Below are 21,266 nucleotides of genomic sequence, written 5' to 3' on the forward strand. Positions count from 1 at the left end.
GAATGCACTGATCACATCTGAAACAACATGACAAATTTACATTGAGACAAAAGGAACAAACATATGCAGAAGTCATAAACACGAAACTTTTGTTATTAGCAGATACTCCTTTTATTGTGAGACCACTCTAAAGAGCCAAGCAAACAACCAGTGTTATTTGAATACAGAAAAATCAGCTCAGACTTTTTTGGAATCACCTTTTTCAGCCCAGCTTGCTGTAGGTCTTCTCTGTAGCAGCAGCCAGTTCACTTGGAAACTGGAATAATAAAACTGTGAGTGCCACGTAGCTTGTTCCTCACAAGTATGATGACAAGAAATGACTCCTAGTTACTAAAGAGTCGCATACTCTTATTTCTATCGGTTCTAGAATAAGAATTCACTACAGGTATTCGTTAATTAGAAACAAATCAATGCAATTTGCATTACCATTACCACATTTACATCGTTGTATTTTGTTGTTGTTGTTGTTCTTGCAGCTCAGAGGCAAATATGCCCCCAGCATCATGTATGACTATTAGCAAAGTTCTGACTGATGGACATGCAGTCTTTGGTTGGTCACTCTGAAGGCAGGATGGTACCAAGGCACTTCTAGCAGTCTTCATAAAGGATTTCATCTACTTGAACATCATTTTCTGTCACAGGTACAGATTCACAAATCTGTTCCCTAAATGCCAAGGCAATCGTGTAAGGCTTTCCACTGGGATGTTTCATACATCTTCCAAGATAGGTATCATAATATCCTTTCCCTCTTCCCAATCTGTTGCCTTTTTTGTCAAACCCTAGGCCTGGCATGAAGATAAGGTCAAGACCGCCTGTAGAAAAACAAAATACACATTAATGGATGCGATGTGGATTTCCTGATGGCTGGACTACATCCAGATAATTTTATGCATAGCAAAAATGCTAGCTTTGTGTTTTGCAGAATGCTTCCCTTTCTTTGATCAGATGAAAAATACCTTGAATGCTAAGCCTGTGAATTTACATTTTCATCTTATCAACTGAATACTAGCTCAGCTGTAAAATAATCAGACCTTGAAAAGCTGGAAAGAAAAAAATCTACCTTATAACAAATTTATTTTATCACTTTAACCTCACACTTGCAAATACAAATGATTATGACTATAAATCTAGACAGAGATTGAACTCAGAGAAATTAAATTCAGGAAGAATCAGAAAATTAAATGAACTTCAACATTTGCCACAAACATTGAAAAAGAATAAAGAAGGAGAGAAGAAAGATTATGCTCTCTCTCGCATAAGTGAGAAAGAGCACTTCTGGACACAGCTGTTAAGATGTCACAAACCTTTGAACACTCATCTTCCCAAAACCAGAGGCACAAAGACAATATATTCTGAATGTTCTTCTTTGCCAGGTATGTAAAGGGGTTGAGTTGACACAACATCCATCCACCACGCACAGTCGCAGCCACTCTGATGCTTCCCATCCCTTACACAAAGATTGTTCTTTTGGCATTAGAAATCTTGCAAGACATTCTCTGAACAAATGAATTTGGCTGCCTTGGTACTGACTGCTGAACTCAGAACACACCACTTACTAGTTTCACAGTGCAAATAAAATCCTGCATTACTTGCTGCTGCGGCAGATGGACACTTAAGGAAAGAAGGTGAGGAATGGAAGGGGAAAGCTAGCATGAACGAAAGCACAGCTAATATGAGCCTGGAAAGAAAGCAAATGCTGCATCTCCATCCTCTGTTTCTGCCTTATAGGAATAGTAATACCTTAAGAAGCACGTTCCTAATGACTTTCTGCTTCGTTACCAGAGCTGGGATGCATCAGGTATTTTTCTGCTTTTCCTACATCCAAGCCAAGTTTCTGCTGCCATTTTGGACTGCACAGCTCTCACCACTTTCAGTTGAAGAACACAACTCAGCATTCAAGGAGAAACATGGAAGCATGTACTGAAAGAACCAGAGCTGAGCAGAGCTTTTTAGTTTCCAGGGAACCCCAAGTGAGATCAAGAATCAACTCTGAACTCAACTTGGAAGAGTAGACTAAAGGTGCACAGAAGACCAACTCATTTGCACACGCTTCTCAAGCTCCTGAAGATTGTCTTCCACTGCTCATCATTCAGAGAGGAGTCACTGATGTGAACAACTATCCATCATGATCTGACCAAATTAGAACACGGATATAAAATATGCAAGGCAATGCAGTAAGAGACCCTTAGAGAAGATTAATCTTATAAAGCTGGCATCGTGCAGTTAGCAAGAGTGGGTTTTTTAAAAAAAAAGGTCAAGGAAATACAAAGAGGGAATAAGCCAAAGGAGAGGCTACATAGTAATACTGGTTGATGTAAAAGGGAGCCCAAGTGATTCACCACACTGCAGTCAACTTTTGTTTCATAAGAAAGACAATTGGTGAATAACAAACAAAGAAGAAAAGAGGCAACAGAGAGGAAATACAGTGTCCCCTGAAGACAGATGCCGTTTTTATGGTATTACCACACAGACCATGATGCACCATGACAAACCTCAGTTTGTGAGTAAAAACTGACATTTGCCAATTGTCAGATCTATGGACTAAAATGTAAGAACCAACTGGTCTTTCCTGGTTATCATGATCAGTAATGGAGATTATGCATGCCAAGCCCTCCTGCAATTAATACTATGCTTATTCCTTGTTCTACCCATCACTTGCCTCACGCTAGCAAACCAGAGGCATTCAGGTGGCCCAGGAACCTGTATGTACCAAGCATCAATCATACTTAGAAAGAAACTCATTCTAGCATACAATTGTTTCAAGCTTTTTTCACTCCATGTGACTCTCATGGCAAAAGGAAGAAAACATTTGCAGTTGCTACTGCTAGTAGGTAGGATTGTACACAAGGGGCAAATTTGCTAGGCAAAAAGGTGCCATTTCTCTTTACATCTACATCACAGACAGAAGAAAAGCAAGCCAAGGGAAGCACTAAGGGAAGGAGGAATTGGCAAGAACAGTGCTGGGAAGAAATATATTTTCTGTGCTGTTTAACTGATAGCACAGGGCATACTTGAGTGAATGTAGATGCATTAAAGCACTGCTTTCTTCTGGGTTCTCTGGAGAAATGGAGTCTGTTTTAATGACTCAGCTTCCTCTATAATCATGGATTTTTTATGCCAAATAACTCAAACAAGCTTGTGCAAATCTCACTATGAAAAACAATGCTGTAGATGCTTTAACAGCTACCCTCATTTATTTTTTTTCCATTGGAGCACTGTGATACTAAATGCCTTTACTCTGACTCACAACACACTGATTGATATCCACACAACTCACGCTGCACAAGATTTAAGTAAAATACCAAGCTAGACTGTCAGTAGAAAAATGACACAGCTGCCCTGCACCGAGCCTGAAGGCACTTCAAGAATTTGCCCCAAAATCCAACTCTGGGAGCTAGACTGAACGGCAGAAAGCTGCATGCAGAAAACACTTCCCCTCCGCACAACCTGGGGAGCAACAAAACCTCTTGTGGTGCCTGCGGCGGCGTGGGGGAAGAGCCGTCACAGGATGAGAGGTGACACACAGATGAGACCAAGATTGCAGACATGTAAGATTACTATCAGTGGCAAGCAGACATCAACAGGATGGCAAGGGAGGGAAAGGACATCTTACTCCTAAAGGCATGTGCCCTCCTCACGCTGACCAGCCTTCCAGCCCTGCAGGATCACGAGTTGCCACTCAGGATACCCTGCAAGTTTGCTCCTTTCCCACATCCTACTTCTCTCACTTTCACTCTGTGGAATGGCATCGTTGTCCCTGACACCCCATCAGTTTTTATAGGCACTGTAAATGAGGCCTTGTGATCTTCACCTACTTCTGCCCCTCTCCTTGTAATGTTTCTCTCCCCCGCGTGCCTTCAGTCCTTAACTAAAGGCTTGTGGATCCCTGTGACAATACACCAGGAGCCCAGGGGAGAAAACCAACACTCACAGTACGCTCACTGTCAAGAGGTCTTTTGCTGCAGGTAATCTGCACTCCTCCTGCAGTACTTACAGAATGTCTGCAGAATGCTAAGGGCTGAACACAGTCTCAGGCAGCAATACACTGCACTAGCCCAGCTCTCCTATGAAGAGAATACTAATGCTTCTTATAAACTTTAATTAAGCTACAGGGTATCCAAGTAAGGTTGGCAATTACAATGACAATCACCTAATACTCGCTGTATCTGTGACATGAGCTCTTGTGGCCACAGCTCCTTCTACTGTGTAGCGCTGTGTGTGAAATAATATACGCTGACTTATCAATGTGGGCATGCAGCCATGCTGACATGGCCACACAGCTTTCATTTATACAGCTAAATAAAGCAGGGCCAGAAAGCAAATTCATTTGCAGGATCACAGCTCGTCCATACCGCTCAAGTACCAGCACGCTGCCTGGCACTATGAGAGACCAAAAGAGATGAGACAGGCCAAGTTCTCCGTAGTGGGGACAGGGCTGCTCTGTGCCACTTGGTCTTGCTTTATTTAGCAGTATGCAGTCACAGCTTCAGAACCTGCCATGTGGCTGTGCAGGCACACTTTGTACACACATCCATGTAGACAAACCTTATGTCACAGAAAAGTGATATGACTGGCCCAAGGACTCAGGAAATGTGTGGCAAAACCACATGCAACAGGCAGGTGTGCACACTGCGTGTCCCCCACTTAACCAGCAGACCAAAATTTTAGTACCCTCTCTCTGCTGTTTTAAATAGGGAATACAAAGTTTCATTTCCTCTAGGCAGCTGGTGAATTTCCTCCCTTCAACAATGCATTTCTCATTACCCTTTATGATGATATCAGGTTTGATTTGTTCCCCAGGGAAAGATTTGCTCCTTGCACCTGATTACTTCTCCTCTCCTTATTCTGATGTTCCTATTTGAAATGCCAAGAGGCATTTTCTGAAGCACTCTTGACAATGGTTAATTACAGCAGGGTCCATCAGAGTGCACAGGTATGGGTCATGGAAGGGCTGCCGGGGCCTTGTCCCAGGCAAGGCAGCCAGCACGACCTCCTGGAACTGAGTCAGCCTCACCTGCCTGCTGCCTGGTGTGGGTCATGCATATCCCCTGCACAGCCAGACAGTCCTAACGGAGATGGAACAGCAGCACTGCCATCCCAGGGACACAGTAACCACAGGCTGCATCTGTGAAGTAAACATTAACTTGAGCACTGAATCCTAATATTGAAAGTACCACTCTTGGCGACATGCAGGGTATGGGCCAATGAGTTGTAATAACTGAGAAAGTTCTAATTAATAGCAGAATCATTACTGTAACTTTAATTACCATCAGCACAGTTATGCCTTATCTCTTGGGTAGGTGCTAGCTTCTCAATGTACACTGCAGGGCACAGATCATCATCTGGTTCTGTATCTGCAGAGCACCCAACTCACTGTGGTCTAGGTTAATCACTAGATCTCATGGGAAACAATTCCACAGAAGCAAATATTTCAATTATGCTACAGAAAAACAAATTCCTTTCTTTTCATGACTAGCATTAAGCCTTCCCCTATAGAATGCCCGGAGTGCCCCTTGCACCACTGCTGACATTGCTAACCTCCCAGTCCTTCCTTCCAGATGAAAGTGGGAAAATATTGCCTTTCATTTCAAACACATCATCTCTCTACTACATACCTCCCTTAACATTTTATCTAAATCCATGCACAACTATGACGCACCCAGCAATGTCTTTTGCACACATACATTCACCCTATCTGCTGTGCCATCTATGTGCCACAGCTAATTGGTCTATTAGCACGACTTGGGACAGCTTTCGTTATTACTGCGATAAAATATTTTGCAGAAAATAGAGCCATCAGCAGAATCTACAAACAAGCACCGAGCAACTCAGCATTTATTTGTCTACTCATCCATTCTGTGTTTTGTGTCAGCATGAAACATCGGTCTCACAGTTCACACTTGCCCTCCTGAACTACAGCATGATAAAATATTTATACTTCTCCTTGAGAAGCCACATTCTAGCCATCACTCATACAGGTTTAAAACAATGGAGCAACAGCTACTCTCTTGTTATTAGACTTGCAAAACACACTAATAATTCCTTCTGATCAGCTTCTGTGCTATGAAGCTGCAGTCAAGTAAACACCCTCCTTCTATTCTGAACTCATTTAAAACAAAATTTAGCGCCAAGGCATTTGAGAGGTTAAAGCCCTGCACAGCTTCACAAACAAACCTGCTCTGCTCCAAACTATCTCTTCATGTGTCATCAGTGATGCTACTGTATAAGGCTAAGACTTGCAAATTCTAGCTGGGCTCCCACTGTGGGAAGGCTATGTGAGGCTACAACCATCACACTCATTTCCCCTGAGGTTTAAGTCGCAGTCAGCTGAGGTCTATGTCTCATTTTCAACATTTGCCAAATGTCTACCCAAAAGAAAATTTGATCAAGTACTTTTCTATTTCACTATTATTCATCAAGCTGGTGTAAGCACAGTGAATTAACCGTAATTACCCAATGCCTCCTACAAAAATGCCTGGTCTTGCAAATTCAGAGTAAAGGAAATCATTGCCTAGAAATGTTTGAGTTACCGGCCTGTGAAAAATTACTTACCTATTCCTGACATTCAGATACTTGAGCACAGTTAGAATGATTTGATTGGGAAAGCATGGGAAACAAACAATTTTTGGTCCTAAGGGTTGGTCACACCTGGGTTCTCCTTTGTTTGTAAAGCATCACAATGCTCTGAAGCCAGATGTACAAAGGAGCAACTCCAAGGGAAGACAAAGTGCCTTACAACTTCTTTAGAGCACATCAACACATCTTGTTAAACCAGTAAATGCCAACTGCAGTGCTACTCCTTCAGAGAAACTGGCAAGGCATTGTTTATGCTGGCACTGGAACTCTGCTAAAACATGAGAATCTTTGTGTATCTCAATATGTATTTATGTGAGATTCTTCAAGATTTTATCAGCTACTTTCAACATAATGATTATCTAAGGACTTATTTAAATATTTTAAACACTTCCAATTGACACGTGCACATGTGCACTTCATTTCTTCACTCTTGTTCTTCTTTTGCTTTCTGCTGTCTGGTTATTTTTAAATCAAAATATGTCAGAAGTGAATCATTTGGGGATTTTTTTTCTCAACACATCATGTATCACTATCAATATTTCCAACCTCTTTGACTCAGTCAGCAGATAGTCTTTCAAAACATACTCCAAACTGCTTGTTAAATACAAACAGTTAAGACATCAGCTGTGTAGAAACCTGCAAGGAGCTACACCACTTGACAGAAACATTAGGCATGCTTACTGGCAGGGTTTGCTGAGCAGGGAGAGTCAGCTGGTTTGTAGATAATGGCACCTTCACTGTTTGTGTCAAACATGTTGACATCACAGCAGCTGAGAAATCCGGCTTCTTCCATCACAAGATTTTGGGTTTTTTAAGCTTAAAAGATACCACAGACATCCCTGGAATTCTCTATCTCCCTCACTCCAGATGCCCTGATTATCCAGAGATGTTGGTTTGGAGCACTTGCTCTCTCCTATGTGTGTGACAATGCAGGGATGAGACTTCAATTATAGGAAAACAGCCTAAATGTCATCAGTGCTCCACAGTAAATCTATGGAATACTGACACCTGCCGGCAAAGGACTTCACATTACTCCTGGACAGCAATTTGCCCTCCATCTACACCCAAAAGCTGATTCCCGTCCCATGAGCGCTAAAGCCACCACAAGCAGGAAATGAGCACAGTAAGGATGCCAAAATGAAGACCAAGAGTTATCCTCATACTGTGAAACAGCTGCAAGGAACTCCTGCCCCCTAGAAGCCAGTGGCTCCCTGCCAGCTCCGTGGGATTTCCCACTGCACTGGGAGTTGACAGTGTGTTTTGAATCTCAGCAAAGAGAGCAGAAATTACCTGTGCCAGGAAGACAATTTTTTTGTAACTGACAAAATGCTGACCTGGCTTCAGAGCCCAACAAGCTGGCAGAAAACCAATCCTAGGGAAAAAAGAAGAAATAGTAATCCTGTGCCGCATTCATGAGCTGAATCTGCTCAGCAGTGAGTACCAGAGATGAGAACAGAGCTGGGAGGACAAGGGCAGAACAGAGCTGGAAGCAAGACTAAGGCAGCAGGACTGGCACCAGCCAGCAGGCTCAGCTCTCTCAGCAAACTGCACCTACAATCCACGTGGGCAAATACACAGGTGACCAGCAGGAAAAGGTTTCCTCCAAAGTATTCAGATGACGTGCACCAAGGCACAGAGATAAGTTTGGTGTCCCCTCCTCCTTTCCAAAAAGGAAAATAAAGGGAGACAAAAGTCTGTCTGGGTTAGTCCATGCAGCTAAAGATACCTCCATCTTCGTGTTTCCCCTAATTTATTACACAGACTCATGCCACACTCCACAAAACAACTCAACCTCTTATTTGCTTTTGAAAGATTCTTGTATCCAGGAGACAGGATAAAGAAAATGACAATGCTACTATTCACTCTGTAGCAAAATTAGCATTCCGAAACAAAACACTTTCGAGTCACTCGCAATGAATTTAAAGCCTGTGCCTATGTTGACTTTAGTTCTGTATCAACTTCAATTGATTACAGGAGTAATCGTTTTAGTTGTTTTCCTGAGTGCAAGGAGAATGTTTTCTGCAAGAAGGCAAATGTGGATGTGACAATTAAAATTACAAAGAAAAGCACTTTTAAAGCCTTAATGAACTTTACATAAGCAAAAAGCTGTAGCATAATAAAACTCTCAGGCATCCAGGTTCACTGCAGGATACCCTGCATAGACATAGTGTTAAAATTAAACCACAGTGTTCATGGTTTAGTTTACACCAGAGAAATTCAGGATGAAAGGATACCAAAGGACGTTACAAAGTGATGACACAGACACATCAACTTTCCCATCTTAGAGTTTTTTTTTCCCAAAATCTTTCAAAGACAGAGGCTCTTTGTAATCATACCATGCAGAGAATCATAGAATCATTAAGGTTGAAAAGACCACTGAGATCATTAAGTCCAACCCCAGCCCACCCCACCATGTCCCTCAGTGCAATGTCCCCACAGAACACCTCCAGCTGACAGCTTCTGCAGGAGAATTCTGCAGGTGAATTTCAAATAGAAGAAATGGGAGAAGTTCAACTAAAACTATGGGTGTTCAAGTAGCAAATTGGGTGTGGAGTGCTGCAGGGCTGTCTCAAGAGAGCTGTAGCAGCTGTGCAGCACCAGAGGAAGGGAAGGCATCACTGCAAGGAAGAGGGGTCCAGCGCTGGGGATGGCACCGCACATCTTGCAGCTGAAGGCTGAAACGCACAGAAACCTTGGGGGAGCAGTTGCTGCCACAGCTGGGTCCAAACCTTGAAATAGTTATTTTTCCAAGCAAGTCTTTTCCTAGTGCTTCTTGTTAGGGAACACACTATGCAGAATAATTTAAGATTACCTCTGGTCTATTTTACAGAGCTGGAATAACGTAACAGGCATCTGTGTAAAAACTTGTGCTTGTGGGTTACCTGTGTGGAAACCACCAAAAAAGGCCTACCCAGCTAGCTGATTTGAAAGCTGTGATATGGTATGTACAGAAAGCATTAACTAATACACTGTCTTTACACCTATTTCACAATGTTTAATCGCCTAGGCATAAAATGGTATCTCGGACATCTTTTCTCCAAAATAACATAGAGAAATCGCAAAGGTTGACAGAGCTGTGGGTGGAACTGCTACAGATGTAGGAAAGCCTTCATATGAGAATAAGAAAACAGAAAATACTTGGCAAAGAAAAAAATGCTACTGTTATAATACAGGCTTAACTAAGCAATGAATAATAACGAGAAAGTACATCAAACATCCTTATTTACTTCTCATCACAGAAGAATGAGGTATCACTTGAAATGAAAGCAGCGAATTTAAATCGAATACAAGGAACACAGTATTTCACATAACATAGGAACATAATAAAATATTAACGTAACAGGGAACATAATGTTTCATATTATGACTGAGTACAACTCACTGCTGTCACAAGGCTGCAGAGCCAAGGGCTTAATACAAATAACAGTAGCTGCTTATAGGCACGACCAGAGTGCACACAGCTAAAGCAGAAAAGAGAACTTGTTTGTAAAGGAATAAGTCAGGACCTGCATGTACAGAGGTAGGAAGAAATTTCAGTTACTGCTACAGATGTACAAGTTGTGAGATTTCCTGCACCTTGTACAACTCCTGATGCTGGACTGAATGCCCAGAGCTGTGACCCAGCACTGAATTTGTTCTCCTAATGCGTATCACAATACTATGGCTCATTGTCTCCATGCAGAAGTTCATCCAAACCACGGATCATTTCATTAAAAAATAGATTACATTAAGAACTAAGCCTTGATTTTCCATTTTGTTTCGTCCCATGGTTTCAGATTTTCTTTTTCATGACCAGCGCAAAGAGACTTTAAATTATAATCTAACTCTTGACATATACTGTAGTGTATGTTTTAATCAAGACTCCCAGAGGAAAGGAAAATCTAACACTATCCTCAATCACTTTACAATTTTGATTAGTGTTTTTATTTTTTCTTACTAAACAGCAATATTTATCATGCCTGCTTTCCACAAAGCCATATTTCATTTATTCCAGATATGCACATTGAGATGTATATCACTTAAGTATGTCACAGTTACCCCTGAGTATTATTTACTACCTGCCTTTTTTCAGAATGATTAACAGCATGTTGCATACTCCCATTAAACCTCCATGTACAACACCACCACCTCTAATGGATCTGAAGTAGCTTATTAGACCTCTGTGCTTCAAGGCAAGGCATTTTCTCCTCATACTGCCTTTTGATTCTCAGCTCCCATAAGTCTCATCTTTCAAAATCCTCTCACTTTTGGTGCTTTCTGTTTTGGGCAGGAGAGGGCTCCTAGCCCATTACCTATCTTTTAACATCCCATTTTACCTGTATGTTAAACCTCTTCTTCTTAAGATTGTATTCTCACTGCTTCTAAAGAACTTTGCTAAAATTTGGAACGATTGAGAATACCGACAGCATCACAAGGCAGACCATCAGTCCTGGCAACACACGCAGCTCTCTGGATGTATGACTCAATAGTGGCATTCAGTGACAAGTGAAACCGAGATTTTGAGGGCTAACACATTTCTGCAGGGCAGATCCTAATGGAAAAGTTTAAAATAGAGCTAATCAACATCCTGGAATCATTTTGAACCACATGAGGTTGCCTGGAATGGCAGTCTAGAGGAAGTCAGTGTTTCCTTGTGAGGATAAGTAGCTCTTGTACACCACACTTCCCAGCTACCAGCATGTTGTGGCATTTATGTTGCAGCAAGGCTCAAAGTATTCTGCAAGTTGTAAGGACAGCAAAATATAACTAACCTAGCATACAAGGCTTATGTGAAAACAAAGCAGCTGTAAATCATTGCTAGATGTATGTTAACATTTCCTCACTTCGTTTGAACTTTGGATTTTTCCTTATTATTAATAAATAACATACTTTCCAAATCGTGGGTTGTCTAGTTAGCATCTCACTGATTATTTTGAAGGTACAACACAAATACTGCAATCAGGAGGTCACCAAATTTCCAGTACTGAAAATTCTGGAAGTCTCTAAAGTAAATTACAAGTTCAGTTCTTTATACATTCATTTCTGGGAGCAAAAATACTTATGTTTCAGGAGAGTAGCTGCAGCTTATTCAGCATGGCCCATTATCACAAAATGCTATATTTTCAAATGACATTTTCCAGCCTGGGTATTTCTGCCAAACCGACGTTGTTTTGTTCTTTTTTTTTTTCCAATTTCAGACAAAACGGTTCATCGGTTTCTGAGAACAAAGCTAGCAAAAAATGTCCAGGAAAGCTCTGCAGCTCCATGTTTCAGGCAAGAAATCTCGATCAGAGTAGCCTTTGTGTCAACAACGTGGCTATAACCCTTTCAAAGTCCATTTGAGTCAGTCTTATAAAATGCTGTTAAAACCTGCTGTTTGCACGGGCTCAGGAAAGATCTGTCAGGGTTAATGCTGGGCCTCTCCAGTTGTCACCATCTCCAAACCGCACATGGACAGCCCCACAACTTTCCAGGAACCAGTGCCAGTTTACATGGGACATTCCCTCCATTCTGCCTGCCCCACAGCCACATGGCAAACTCAATCCAGTCACTTATCTGAGTTAAAAGATCCCAACCCAATCAGGCAGACAGGAGGAAAATACTCTTCATCCAGTTTACGATGGGGAGGCCAGGGTAAGAGCGTGCTGCAGGGAAAGAACGTTCCTAAAACCAGCAGAGTGAGCTGGAGCTGCAAGCTCAGGCCTTCCAGCCTGCAGACTCCAAGCCATGGGCAGCCAGGAGGGCCCCATCACAAAGCCTGTCAAACTGGAGCAAGACTGGGAAGTGAAACAAGGAAGGAAATGACTGAAGTTTCACTAGCATTTCTTCTGGCGAGCCACCAGTTTACACAACCCCTCATCACCAGCTCCCTACCAAGCCTGTAGTTGCAGCAGTCCAAATGGCACATGGCCCTAAGAGGAGAGCCTTTTACTGGTGGTGGGCTGGTTCTAACCTAGACTAGGTTTCCTGTACAGATACCTGTACTGCTCCACAGAGGAGGGATGGGGACAGTGAGAAAGAAAGTAAAGAGGAGAGGGCAGCAGCTTATACACTGCAATGATCAACAAAAACTATCACCAAACTATGCTTGAGAAGCAATTCTGCATTGCTTAGTGGAAGAAAATGAAAATTTAACAGAAAGTGAACTCTTCCAAGTCAATGAAGAAGAAGCCAGCCCAGTGGGGAAGGAAATGAGTATACTGGGACTAGGAATCTTGTATGTCTGGGCTCAGACAAGTGAAAGAAGAAAAAGCACATGATATCCTTTCCGGTGGAGGGAAGCTATTTATGTTGGCCCAGCTGGCCACGAAATGGCAGCCTATGGCTAGGAGGAAGAGGAAAGAGGGAGTTGGCTCAGAAAGGATGCTTGGAAATGGAGACTTGGACTGTTGGGCAAAGAACTGGAGGGCTGGAGGCAGACATTAAGTTCACAGGGAAATTATTGGTTTGAAAAGGGGCTGTATGGGAATGAACCAATGATTGAGCACCTGGTGAAGGTACACAGCCAGCCCAGGGAGCACAGGTGAAAACAATTCACCTGTGTGGCTGGAACCAGGTTCCACCTCTCCCTAAGCCTCATTTAAGGGGTGGCTGCCCCAAGGGAAGGATCTGTACCTGGAGATCCTTCCTTTTGGTGTATTTGTAAGACCTGATCCTGGGGGTTGGTAAGTAACTCTTTCTTTCTTTAACTGGATTCTGACCATCAACTTTTTGGGGGGCAATTTAGGCTATCTTCTGTTGCTTTACCTTATAGGGGCATTTTATCATATGGATGTGTTGAATCCAGTTACTGTTTTCAAGACCCAAGAAGAATAATCTGTTATTACAAGTACTAAATTAGCTTTTTTTTTTTTTTTTTTTTTTTTTTTTTTTTTTTTCCTATAGTACTCAAGGCAAATTAAAATAATAATACATGATAATACAAGTAAGGAAACCCACGTCCACCCTGCTGAACCACACCGCCTCTTTAAACCATGCTGAGATGAGAGCTGCTGGTGAAGTACCCTTCAAATCTCTGTAAGAATCATTGAAAAAGCAAACAGGGAGCATGGTTTTATCTGATTTACTCCTTCCAAAGTTGTGCAAGGTGTCTATACTCCCACAAATAGTTACTGTGATGAGATTTTTTTAATCAAAAGCACCATTTCAGCAAACACTATACTAGTATGTATTTATGCTTTAGGTGGGCAAGGATATAATCAAATGAAAGGGCATATATTGAGAAATTGAGAGGTTGCTGAGAATTTTTCAGCAGATATAACTAGAAAGCAACTGAGTAATGCACATATATACATCCATATCCCATACCAAATATCTGGGCTTTTCCCACATTTGTTACTTGTTACCATGTCCATTCAGCCTGAAGGAAAGAACTCTTCATATGAAAACTAGTTATCAATGCACGGTAGAGAAGACAACAGGCTATCTACTACAAAACCTGCAGCGGCATTTGCTGTGCCAGCAATGTGTAACACCATGTGCTGCCAAGATGAGAACAGGTAAACCCTGATCCAACAAAAAAAAGACTTTCTCCAAAAGGTAGCATTGGTGCCTGGTACTCGCAGCCTGTGAGTGCTACTGAAGACTAGGAAAGTTGATGTGAAATTTACTTAGCCTTACATTTGAGCTAGTCTTCACAACAACCATAACTGTAAAAAGTAAAGAAGTTTTAAGGGCTATCTGAATTCAAGCTTTTTGTCATGCAAAATGAATACACTCAGTAGTGACATGACTTATTTATGTACCTGCAGGGTATTCCTTGGAAATTACATAGCAACTTATGAAAGCAATGGGAACATTACTAATATAACACCATGTCATCTCCTGATATCAGTGTAAATGCCTTGGATCACCACAGTATTTTGATAACATCACAAAGATAAATGTTTCATCCATGCATAATTCCAACAGTGGAGGATGAATATGGCAGCAAGACAGTTTGCATTCCTGCAAACGTACCAAAGCTCAATGGATATAACTGACACAAAAATGTAGAAGTATTTTAAAGAAGCACTGAAAGTCGGTGTCTGTTTCTGTGGAGAAAGATTGAGGTGAGTGTGTCCAACCATGCCATAAAGAAAAAACCAAACTTACTTCATAGTTTTCAAAACCTATCCAGGGAGAAAGGATTATGGTCTGACTTCCAATCCACAGTGAATTAATTACTTGTTTGTTACTGAGTACAAAAGATTAAACTGAAGCTTTAGGCAGAGCAAGTCTGATGCGGCTGTGCATCAGTGATTTCAACTGCTGGTCATAAAAACAAAGCACCATTTTAAAAGTTACCAAGCTTTCTTGGTGTTGTTCTATGCCCATCACTGGATCCAGGTGCAGCAGTTCCAGAGATAAACAGGTACCACAGCTTGCTCCTGCATTCTCCATCTTCACAGCCCCATACAAGTCATCCCCAAGAAGTCCATTCCTATGTACTCTATACCAGGTAATTCTTGCTCTCATTACAATTAAAACTGTGTGCTTACTCTGTGATCTCTGCAAGAGACTTATTAAAGTCAACTAACAGCAGCTCTTTGGCAGTACAAAAGCTAGTTTCGAGTACCTAAAGCAAGCCCAGTCAACAGAACCCTGGACTTTTTATGGGTTACCTTCAAAAGCTCTGAGATACCACTGATACCTGCAAATTCATGATGAAAAACCAATAGGAAAACAAGTAACAGTACTAAATATTAAATGCAAAGAGCACAGCTGTATGAAACAGTTGAATCCCTTGCTAGCTATACTGCAGACATGGACAGACGGGATCGTGGATTAAGGAAGAGGTAATGATAAATAAAAGAGAAGGGAATCAAACACAGTGAAAATGCTGATAATTGAAGACTGTGTACTAGAGCTAATGCTTTCAGCAATGTTTGTCTAAAGCACAGTGCTCAGGGAAAGTGCATTAGCATCCCAAAACAAATGCAAAGCCCAGTGCAACCAAACAGCTTCATATAAATTTTATGTTTCTGCATTGAACATTCAAAAGCTGTGAGGTGTGGAAGCTGTCTGCATGGTAAATTTCCGTCTAGAGAAAATTTCCCCAGACTGAGGTTTCAAGCACAAATGCAACATGTTTTCCATTAATACCACTAAAAAATTCTGCAGATGTTTCAGGATGATGTTATTGTTTATAAAAAGTGACAATAATGCAGACAAAGAAAAGGTAAGATTGTTCACAGTTCTTTAGAAACTGGGGAATTTCATGGTAAAATACAGAGGTTAATTTGGGATCAGTGCAGACCAACATGAACTTTTCGACCCTATGAAGAATCTGAGACACCACTGTAAGACCAGAATAAAAAAGGTAAGGGAACAACAATGATTGAAAAGAGTTTATGATATTTATCCAATCCTACAAGCAAGTTACTTTATTTTCAGTCTAAGGTCTCAGTCCACAAAACTGTTCTGCATGGGCAGCACTGTGCTTCACCCATGCAATACAATTTGCAGGATCAAAGATTTCAGAAAATTCTCATGTCAGCCTATAGGCATCATCTGAAAAGTTTTGCACTTTTCATGCAGTGGAAATCAAAGTTCTCAAAGTGTATCTGAAAACTGTGAATCCCCGTGACTTTCAATGGCATCTCAAGAGACTCCTGGCAAGCTCCTGCCTCCTCTGTGAGCCTCTATGCTGTGCTTGCCAAGATTGCATTGAGCCTGTCCCTGGAACAGGACCAGGGAGATGATTTATCTGGAGCGATGGACTTATTTCAGTTGGATCAACTGTCCAGTCTTGCTCTTGCCAGCTCTACTGAGTGGTGGCAGAGAGCAGTGAAAAACAGGCAAGAGAAAGTAACACCTGCTAACTTTGACCTCAGCATCTCTACCAAAGCATGTAAGACCAAAGCAAAGCACTTAATTGTTGTGATCAGGTTATTTCCCGCCAGGCTGCTCCTGCTCAACAACCCTATGATGTACGACGAAATTACTCACCGCCAGCAAGAGCTTCCTCTCTTGTGTTGTCACCATCACTAGGCTGAAGAATATTCCAAGACGTCAAAGTGAGTGAAGCCATGTCTTCAGCTGATGACAACTTCAGCATGTCCATGTGATTGCTGTGAGGTTTGTAGCGTGGGATGAAACACTCTTTGCCTTGCTTAAAAATGTCCTTGATGATTTCTTCTGTCTGGATTTCATCTGGCATGCTCAGAAAGATTGCAATTCTTTTGGATTCTTGGTACTTGGAATGCCCAATCACCTATAAAGGAAACTGCCATCATCAGTTCAGGAAGAGTTCACAAAAAGACTGACTTTATTTTGATTAAAAACACCACTGGAGAAAAATACCCATTGGAGTATTGTAGAAATATAAGTAGAAATACAAATTACCATAAAGAGAATAAAATGACTTTGTTTCCTGTTCCAACACAGATCAAAATAAGCAAATTTTTGTACCCAGATAAAAATAAAACAGGTTGAGACTAACAACAGAACAATTTTGGAGTCAGTCCGGACCCTTCAAGTACTTATGCCATACAGCACCAGTATCCTTAAATACCCAACATCACTGGGGACAAATACAGCAGGTCAGAACTGCCAGCTTATACATGAGGTTTTTGCATTCCTTTAATTCCATCTTTTTTATATGCTGTGCTTCATAACTGGACCTGGCCACAACGAGAAGTGCATTGATTACAACATTGATTACAATAACCCAAAAGAAGATATGCATCAGAGCAGTTGACTGCAGAGCTCCAAGTCTTAGAAGATCAGGCCTTTCTTTTGTTAATCTGGGATGCCTTTCCAAAAGCAAATTTAGCTATACAGCTACAAACATCACCTGCTTTTGATGAGCAATCTTATTGCTGTATGTTTTTCAGAGGTTGAAGGAAAGATGGACTTGCACATTTTTGATTTTCAGGAGGTTGTCTGTGCTGGACTTAGGAAAGATTGAATGTGGGAAGGAAAACAAAAAGCAGTGAATGTGGTTTAAAAAAACCAAATTAACAGATTCATACCTTGCTGTGTTTCTGCCCAATTCCAGATTAAATCCCGTATTATGATTTGTGAGGATTTTTTTTAAAGGCCTATCTTCTCCTTTTCTAGTTTATTACAAAACAAATACAAATGGGTCCCTTGTGAATTAAATGGGATTTATAATTGTTCTACACGCTTCCAGACATCTCTTAAGAATTGAGAAATGGGGCTTATCAATGAACAGAGAACAGCAAATCCTCTGTGTTTGCCTAACTTCAGGGTAACTGCCCTTCTGAGCTTTAGCCCTTGCACTTGTTGGAGAAAGATATGCTAATATCTGAGTTTCAAATTGGTTCTCATTCCTTTTTGTCCTTTCTTTCTAGCACCCCAGTTACAAACCCAGTATCAAAAGACGGATACCTTTTTGGAAGGTAAGATATAATGAGGTACTCCAGCCCTAATTATGGTAATGTTCTGCTTGACGATAGAAGCACCTAGCAACACCAAAGTGCATTTTATTTCTCTTTGTAATTCACCCAACCTTACCCACAGACTCTTCCAACTAAGTTATTAAGTTTTTGAACAACAGAATCTCCACGCTAGCCTTTGTTTGAACGAACTGACTACTGAGTCGAATCACAGCACTGTCTGGAGCCTGCAATTCATGTTACTGAAGGGTTCCCTCACCTTCTCATGGCTTCAGAGAACAGAGAAACTGAAACACACAGCTCTCTTCTTTCAAAGTGGTGCTCTGGGCACCATACAGGCCAAACGTGTTCTGACATGTCCAACAACACATTGATTATGCAGTACAGAAAGAAATGAGGTTGGAGATGTAAAACCACAAGCTACCAGGAAGACAAAATTAGTGATGTTTTCTGAAACGTGAAGATGAAGCTGCTCTGAGTAGTTTCTGAGAAGAGTAAAAAAATTTCCACACTTAAAAAATATTATGTGCCCTCTGCTCACCCGCTGATGGCTATTACTGCAGAATCAGAGCATGCAAACAGCATGACTTCAATCATGGATGTGCACATTAAAGAAAAATAGTCATCCAGTAGCTAATTAAACACCAGTGGCTAGACCAGCTAGCGTAGCAATTTCAGTTTGAACTTAAAGATCATTTTGAGAAGAGATTTTGCTTCGAAAAATATTGTTCAGGTGCTATAAAATGATGTGCTTGCTTTTATTAGCTGCCGTTTCTGGTGTGTATTATAAAGCTGCACTTTGAGCCTCATGCTGTTCCAAGTATTTTCTCAGCACTCTCAGAAACTTCATGTCTATTGCATCGCTTTCCCATGAGGAAGTTGACTGCTTTCTGTCATTGCAGAATGCCACCCTGTCTGAAGAAAGCTCTAGACTTTCAACTTGTGTCATACTAGCAAAATGTCATGGTGGCATGAATTTGTCATATCTCCCCAGCCTTCCTTTAAGTAAAACAAAAGCTTTACCTTTTAGCACGTTCTTACTACCAACAATAAATGTGTTGCTGCTGAGTGTATCAGCTGTGGTCAGACCAAAGGCTGAGGGCTCCAACTATTCTGCACTATGTGGCCTGGGTGCTTATAAGGTTGGCCGAGGACTGTGCATTTTTGGACAGTGTTCCAAAAAACTGGAATTTAAGGATAGGATGGGAAATTACTACAGTGCAAACATATTTTAGTAGGACATTATATATATAAAAGGGGAAAGAAAGAATGAAACATTCCAAATTAAAAAATAATTTAAAAAAAGCATATGTGAGATCTAGTTCAACCTCTGTCCTAAAGTTTCTGTGCTGCTATGTCATGAAGTGGCTGCACATCACTATTAAGTTTATAAAACGATTTTAGGTCCTTTTGCAGGAAAATAACTACAGAAATGCAGATCACCTACATGCACACGCTGGCGCTGCAAAAAAAAAAAGTGAAAATAGAGCTGTGTTCTATTACGCGCAGTGACTGCAAAATATCTTTTTATTGTGTTTATTAAAATGATAAAATACAGCAATATAAAAATTCAATCACCCAAATGCAAACAGAAATTCCAAAAAGCACGGCTGAGGTGAGCCCTGCCCTGTAGCTTTAAAGCATGGAAATTACATTAGGAACAGAACTGCACGGAAGAAGCACACCGACAGGCACGAACGGGAAACGGCAGCCGAAAGGCCGCAACCAGTCAGTCGCAAAGTTTTCAGAGGCGCTTTGCTGGGCGCACAGCGAGAGCGATGCGACAAACGCAAGCCGAACGCCTGCCGCAAAACCCCGCCGCTTTGGGCTCTGTCGCAAAGCTCGCCTCCGGCCTCACCGCCTCCCGGCACGCAGCGCTTCCCGCCGCGGCCTACAATCCCGGCCGCCGGCTGAAGGAAGGGAAGAGCTCGTTCCTCGCAGCGCCCCAGGAGCGGAGGGTCCTGCAATGCCCGCAGCCCTCCCCCCGCCTCCGGGTTCCGCTCTTCCTGGAAGCACCCACCTTGCGACTCAGCAGCCGGGACTGCCGCTGCTTCTCCGCCGCGCCCAGGGCCCGCAGTCTGTGCCGCAGCTCCGCTCGCAGCGCCCGCTTGGCGGCCCCCAGCGCCGCCGCCATTTCGCCGCCGCCCTCCGCCGGGGGCTCCATGCGGCCCGCGGCACCGCCTCGCCCCTGGCCGAGCTGACGGGCCGGGCACCCCCGCGGTTTCCAGTTCGACGGGGAGGGGACTGCGGGGCGGCGGGCCGGCCGGGGGTGCTCGGTGGCCTCTGAGGGGAGTTCATCCTCTGTCCACGCTCGGTCGGTCACCTCCGCTCAGCGCTGCCTGCGGGGAGCTGGGCGGTCCCGTGGTTTCGGGCCAGGGAAAGCTCCGGTGGGCTCTGGGTACGGTTTGTGTTTCATTTGGCCGCTAAGCTGTGAGGGTGCAGAGTCACCAAATCTTCACGGTTGGAAAAGAGTGCTACGATCACCCGGTTCAACCCCAGCCCACCCCACCGTGCCTCATGTCCCCCAGCACCACATCCCCACGGTTCTTGAGCACCTCCAGGAACGGTGACCACAGCACCTCCCTGTGCAGCCTGTGCCGCTGCATCACCGCTCTTTTGGAGACGTTTTTCCTAATATCCAACCTGAACCTCCCCTGCTGCAACTTGAGGCCATTCTCTCTCACCCTATCGCTGTTACTGGGAACAGAGGCTGACCCCTGCCTCAGCACAACCTCCCTTCATGCAGTTGCAGAGAGCAATAAGGTTTCCCTGAGCCTCCTCTTCTCTAGACCGAATCATCCCAGCTTCCTCAGCTGCTGCCTGTAAGATTTGTGTGTCCAGGCCCTTCGCAGCTTCACTGTCCTTCTCTGGGCATGCAGAAGGGTGAGACCAGTGCCATGCCAAAACATCTTCAAGGCCTGTCATTTCTTTTTTCAGTCTAGCATCGATTGCAGAGAATTTCCTCTTTCTTAATTTTGTTGTAGAAAGGGAAATTACACTTCAGCAGGATATTTGACCACTGCCTGCCAGATAGTTTCACATCCCTACAGGCCCTGGTGATGGCTAGAGGACCTGGAATGCGGATGAGATTTCGTGGGCTGCGAGGAACAGAAAGCGCTGCACCCACAGCAGCTTCACTCCCCCTGTGTGCAGGCCTGGGTGATGGGCTCAGAAGGGAGATACTGCCAGTGTCCTTTGGTTTCCTCATTATTAGGGAAGTGGAAACAGGCACTGTCATGCATCTGCTCTAGGTGTTCATAGAATTGTGGAAGGGACCCTTGAAGACCATCTGGTTCTACTCCTCTGCACTGAACAGGGACACCTACAGCTGATCAGTTGCTCAGAGCCCCGTCCAGCCTGACCTTGGGT

At 42.8% G+C, this 21,266-nt stretch overlaps 1 protein-coding gene and 1 long non-coding RNA gene across 2 annotated transcripts; one reads left to right on the forward strand and one right to left on the reverse strand.

Moving 5' to 3' along the window:
* Positions 1-113: 113 nt before the first annotated feature.
* On the reverse strand, positions 114-20,353 carry MTHFS (methenyltetrahydrofolate synthetase). Its single transcript, XM_048956023.1, has 3 exons — positions 19,918-20,353; positions 16,486-16,750; positions 114-812 (listed from the first exon to the last, which is right to left on the reverse strand). The coding sequence occupies exons 1-3, from the start codon at positions 20,059-20,061 to the stop codon at positions 589-591; spliced, it is 633 nt and encodes a 210-aa protein (XP_048811980.1). The 5' UTR covers positions 20,062-20,353; the 3' UTR covers positions 114-588.
* Positions 8,912-16,479, forward strand: LOC125698110 (uncharacterized). The gene is made up of 3 exons (XR_007379078.1): positions 8,912-13,220; positions 13,441-13,572; positions 14,307-16,479. It is a non-coding gene; the product is annotated as an uncharacterized LOC125698110 (long non-coding RNA).
* Positions 20,354-21,266: the final 913 nt, after the last annotated feature.

This window comes from Lagopus muta, chromosome 10, assembly GCF_023343835.1.
Source record: "Lagopus muta isolate bLagMut1 chromosome 10, bLagMut1 primary, whole genome shotgun sequence".
NCBI classification, from domain to species: Eukaryota; Metazoa; Chordata; class Aves; order Galliformes; family Phasianidae; genus Lagopus; species Lagopus muta.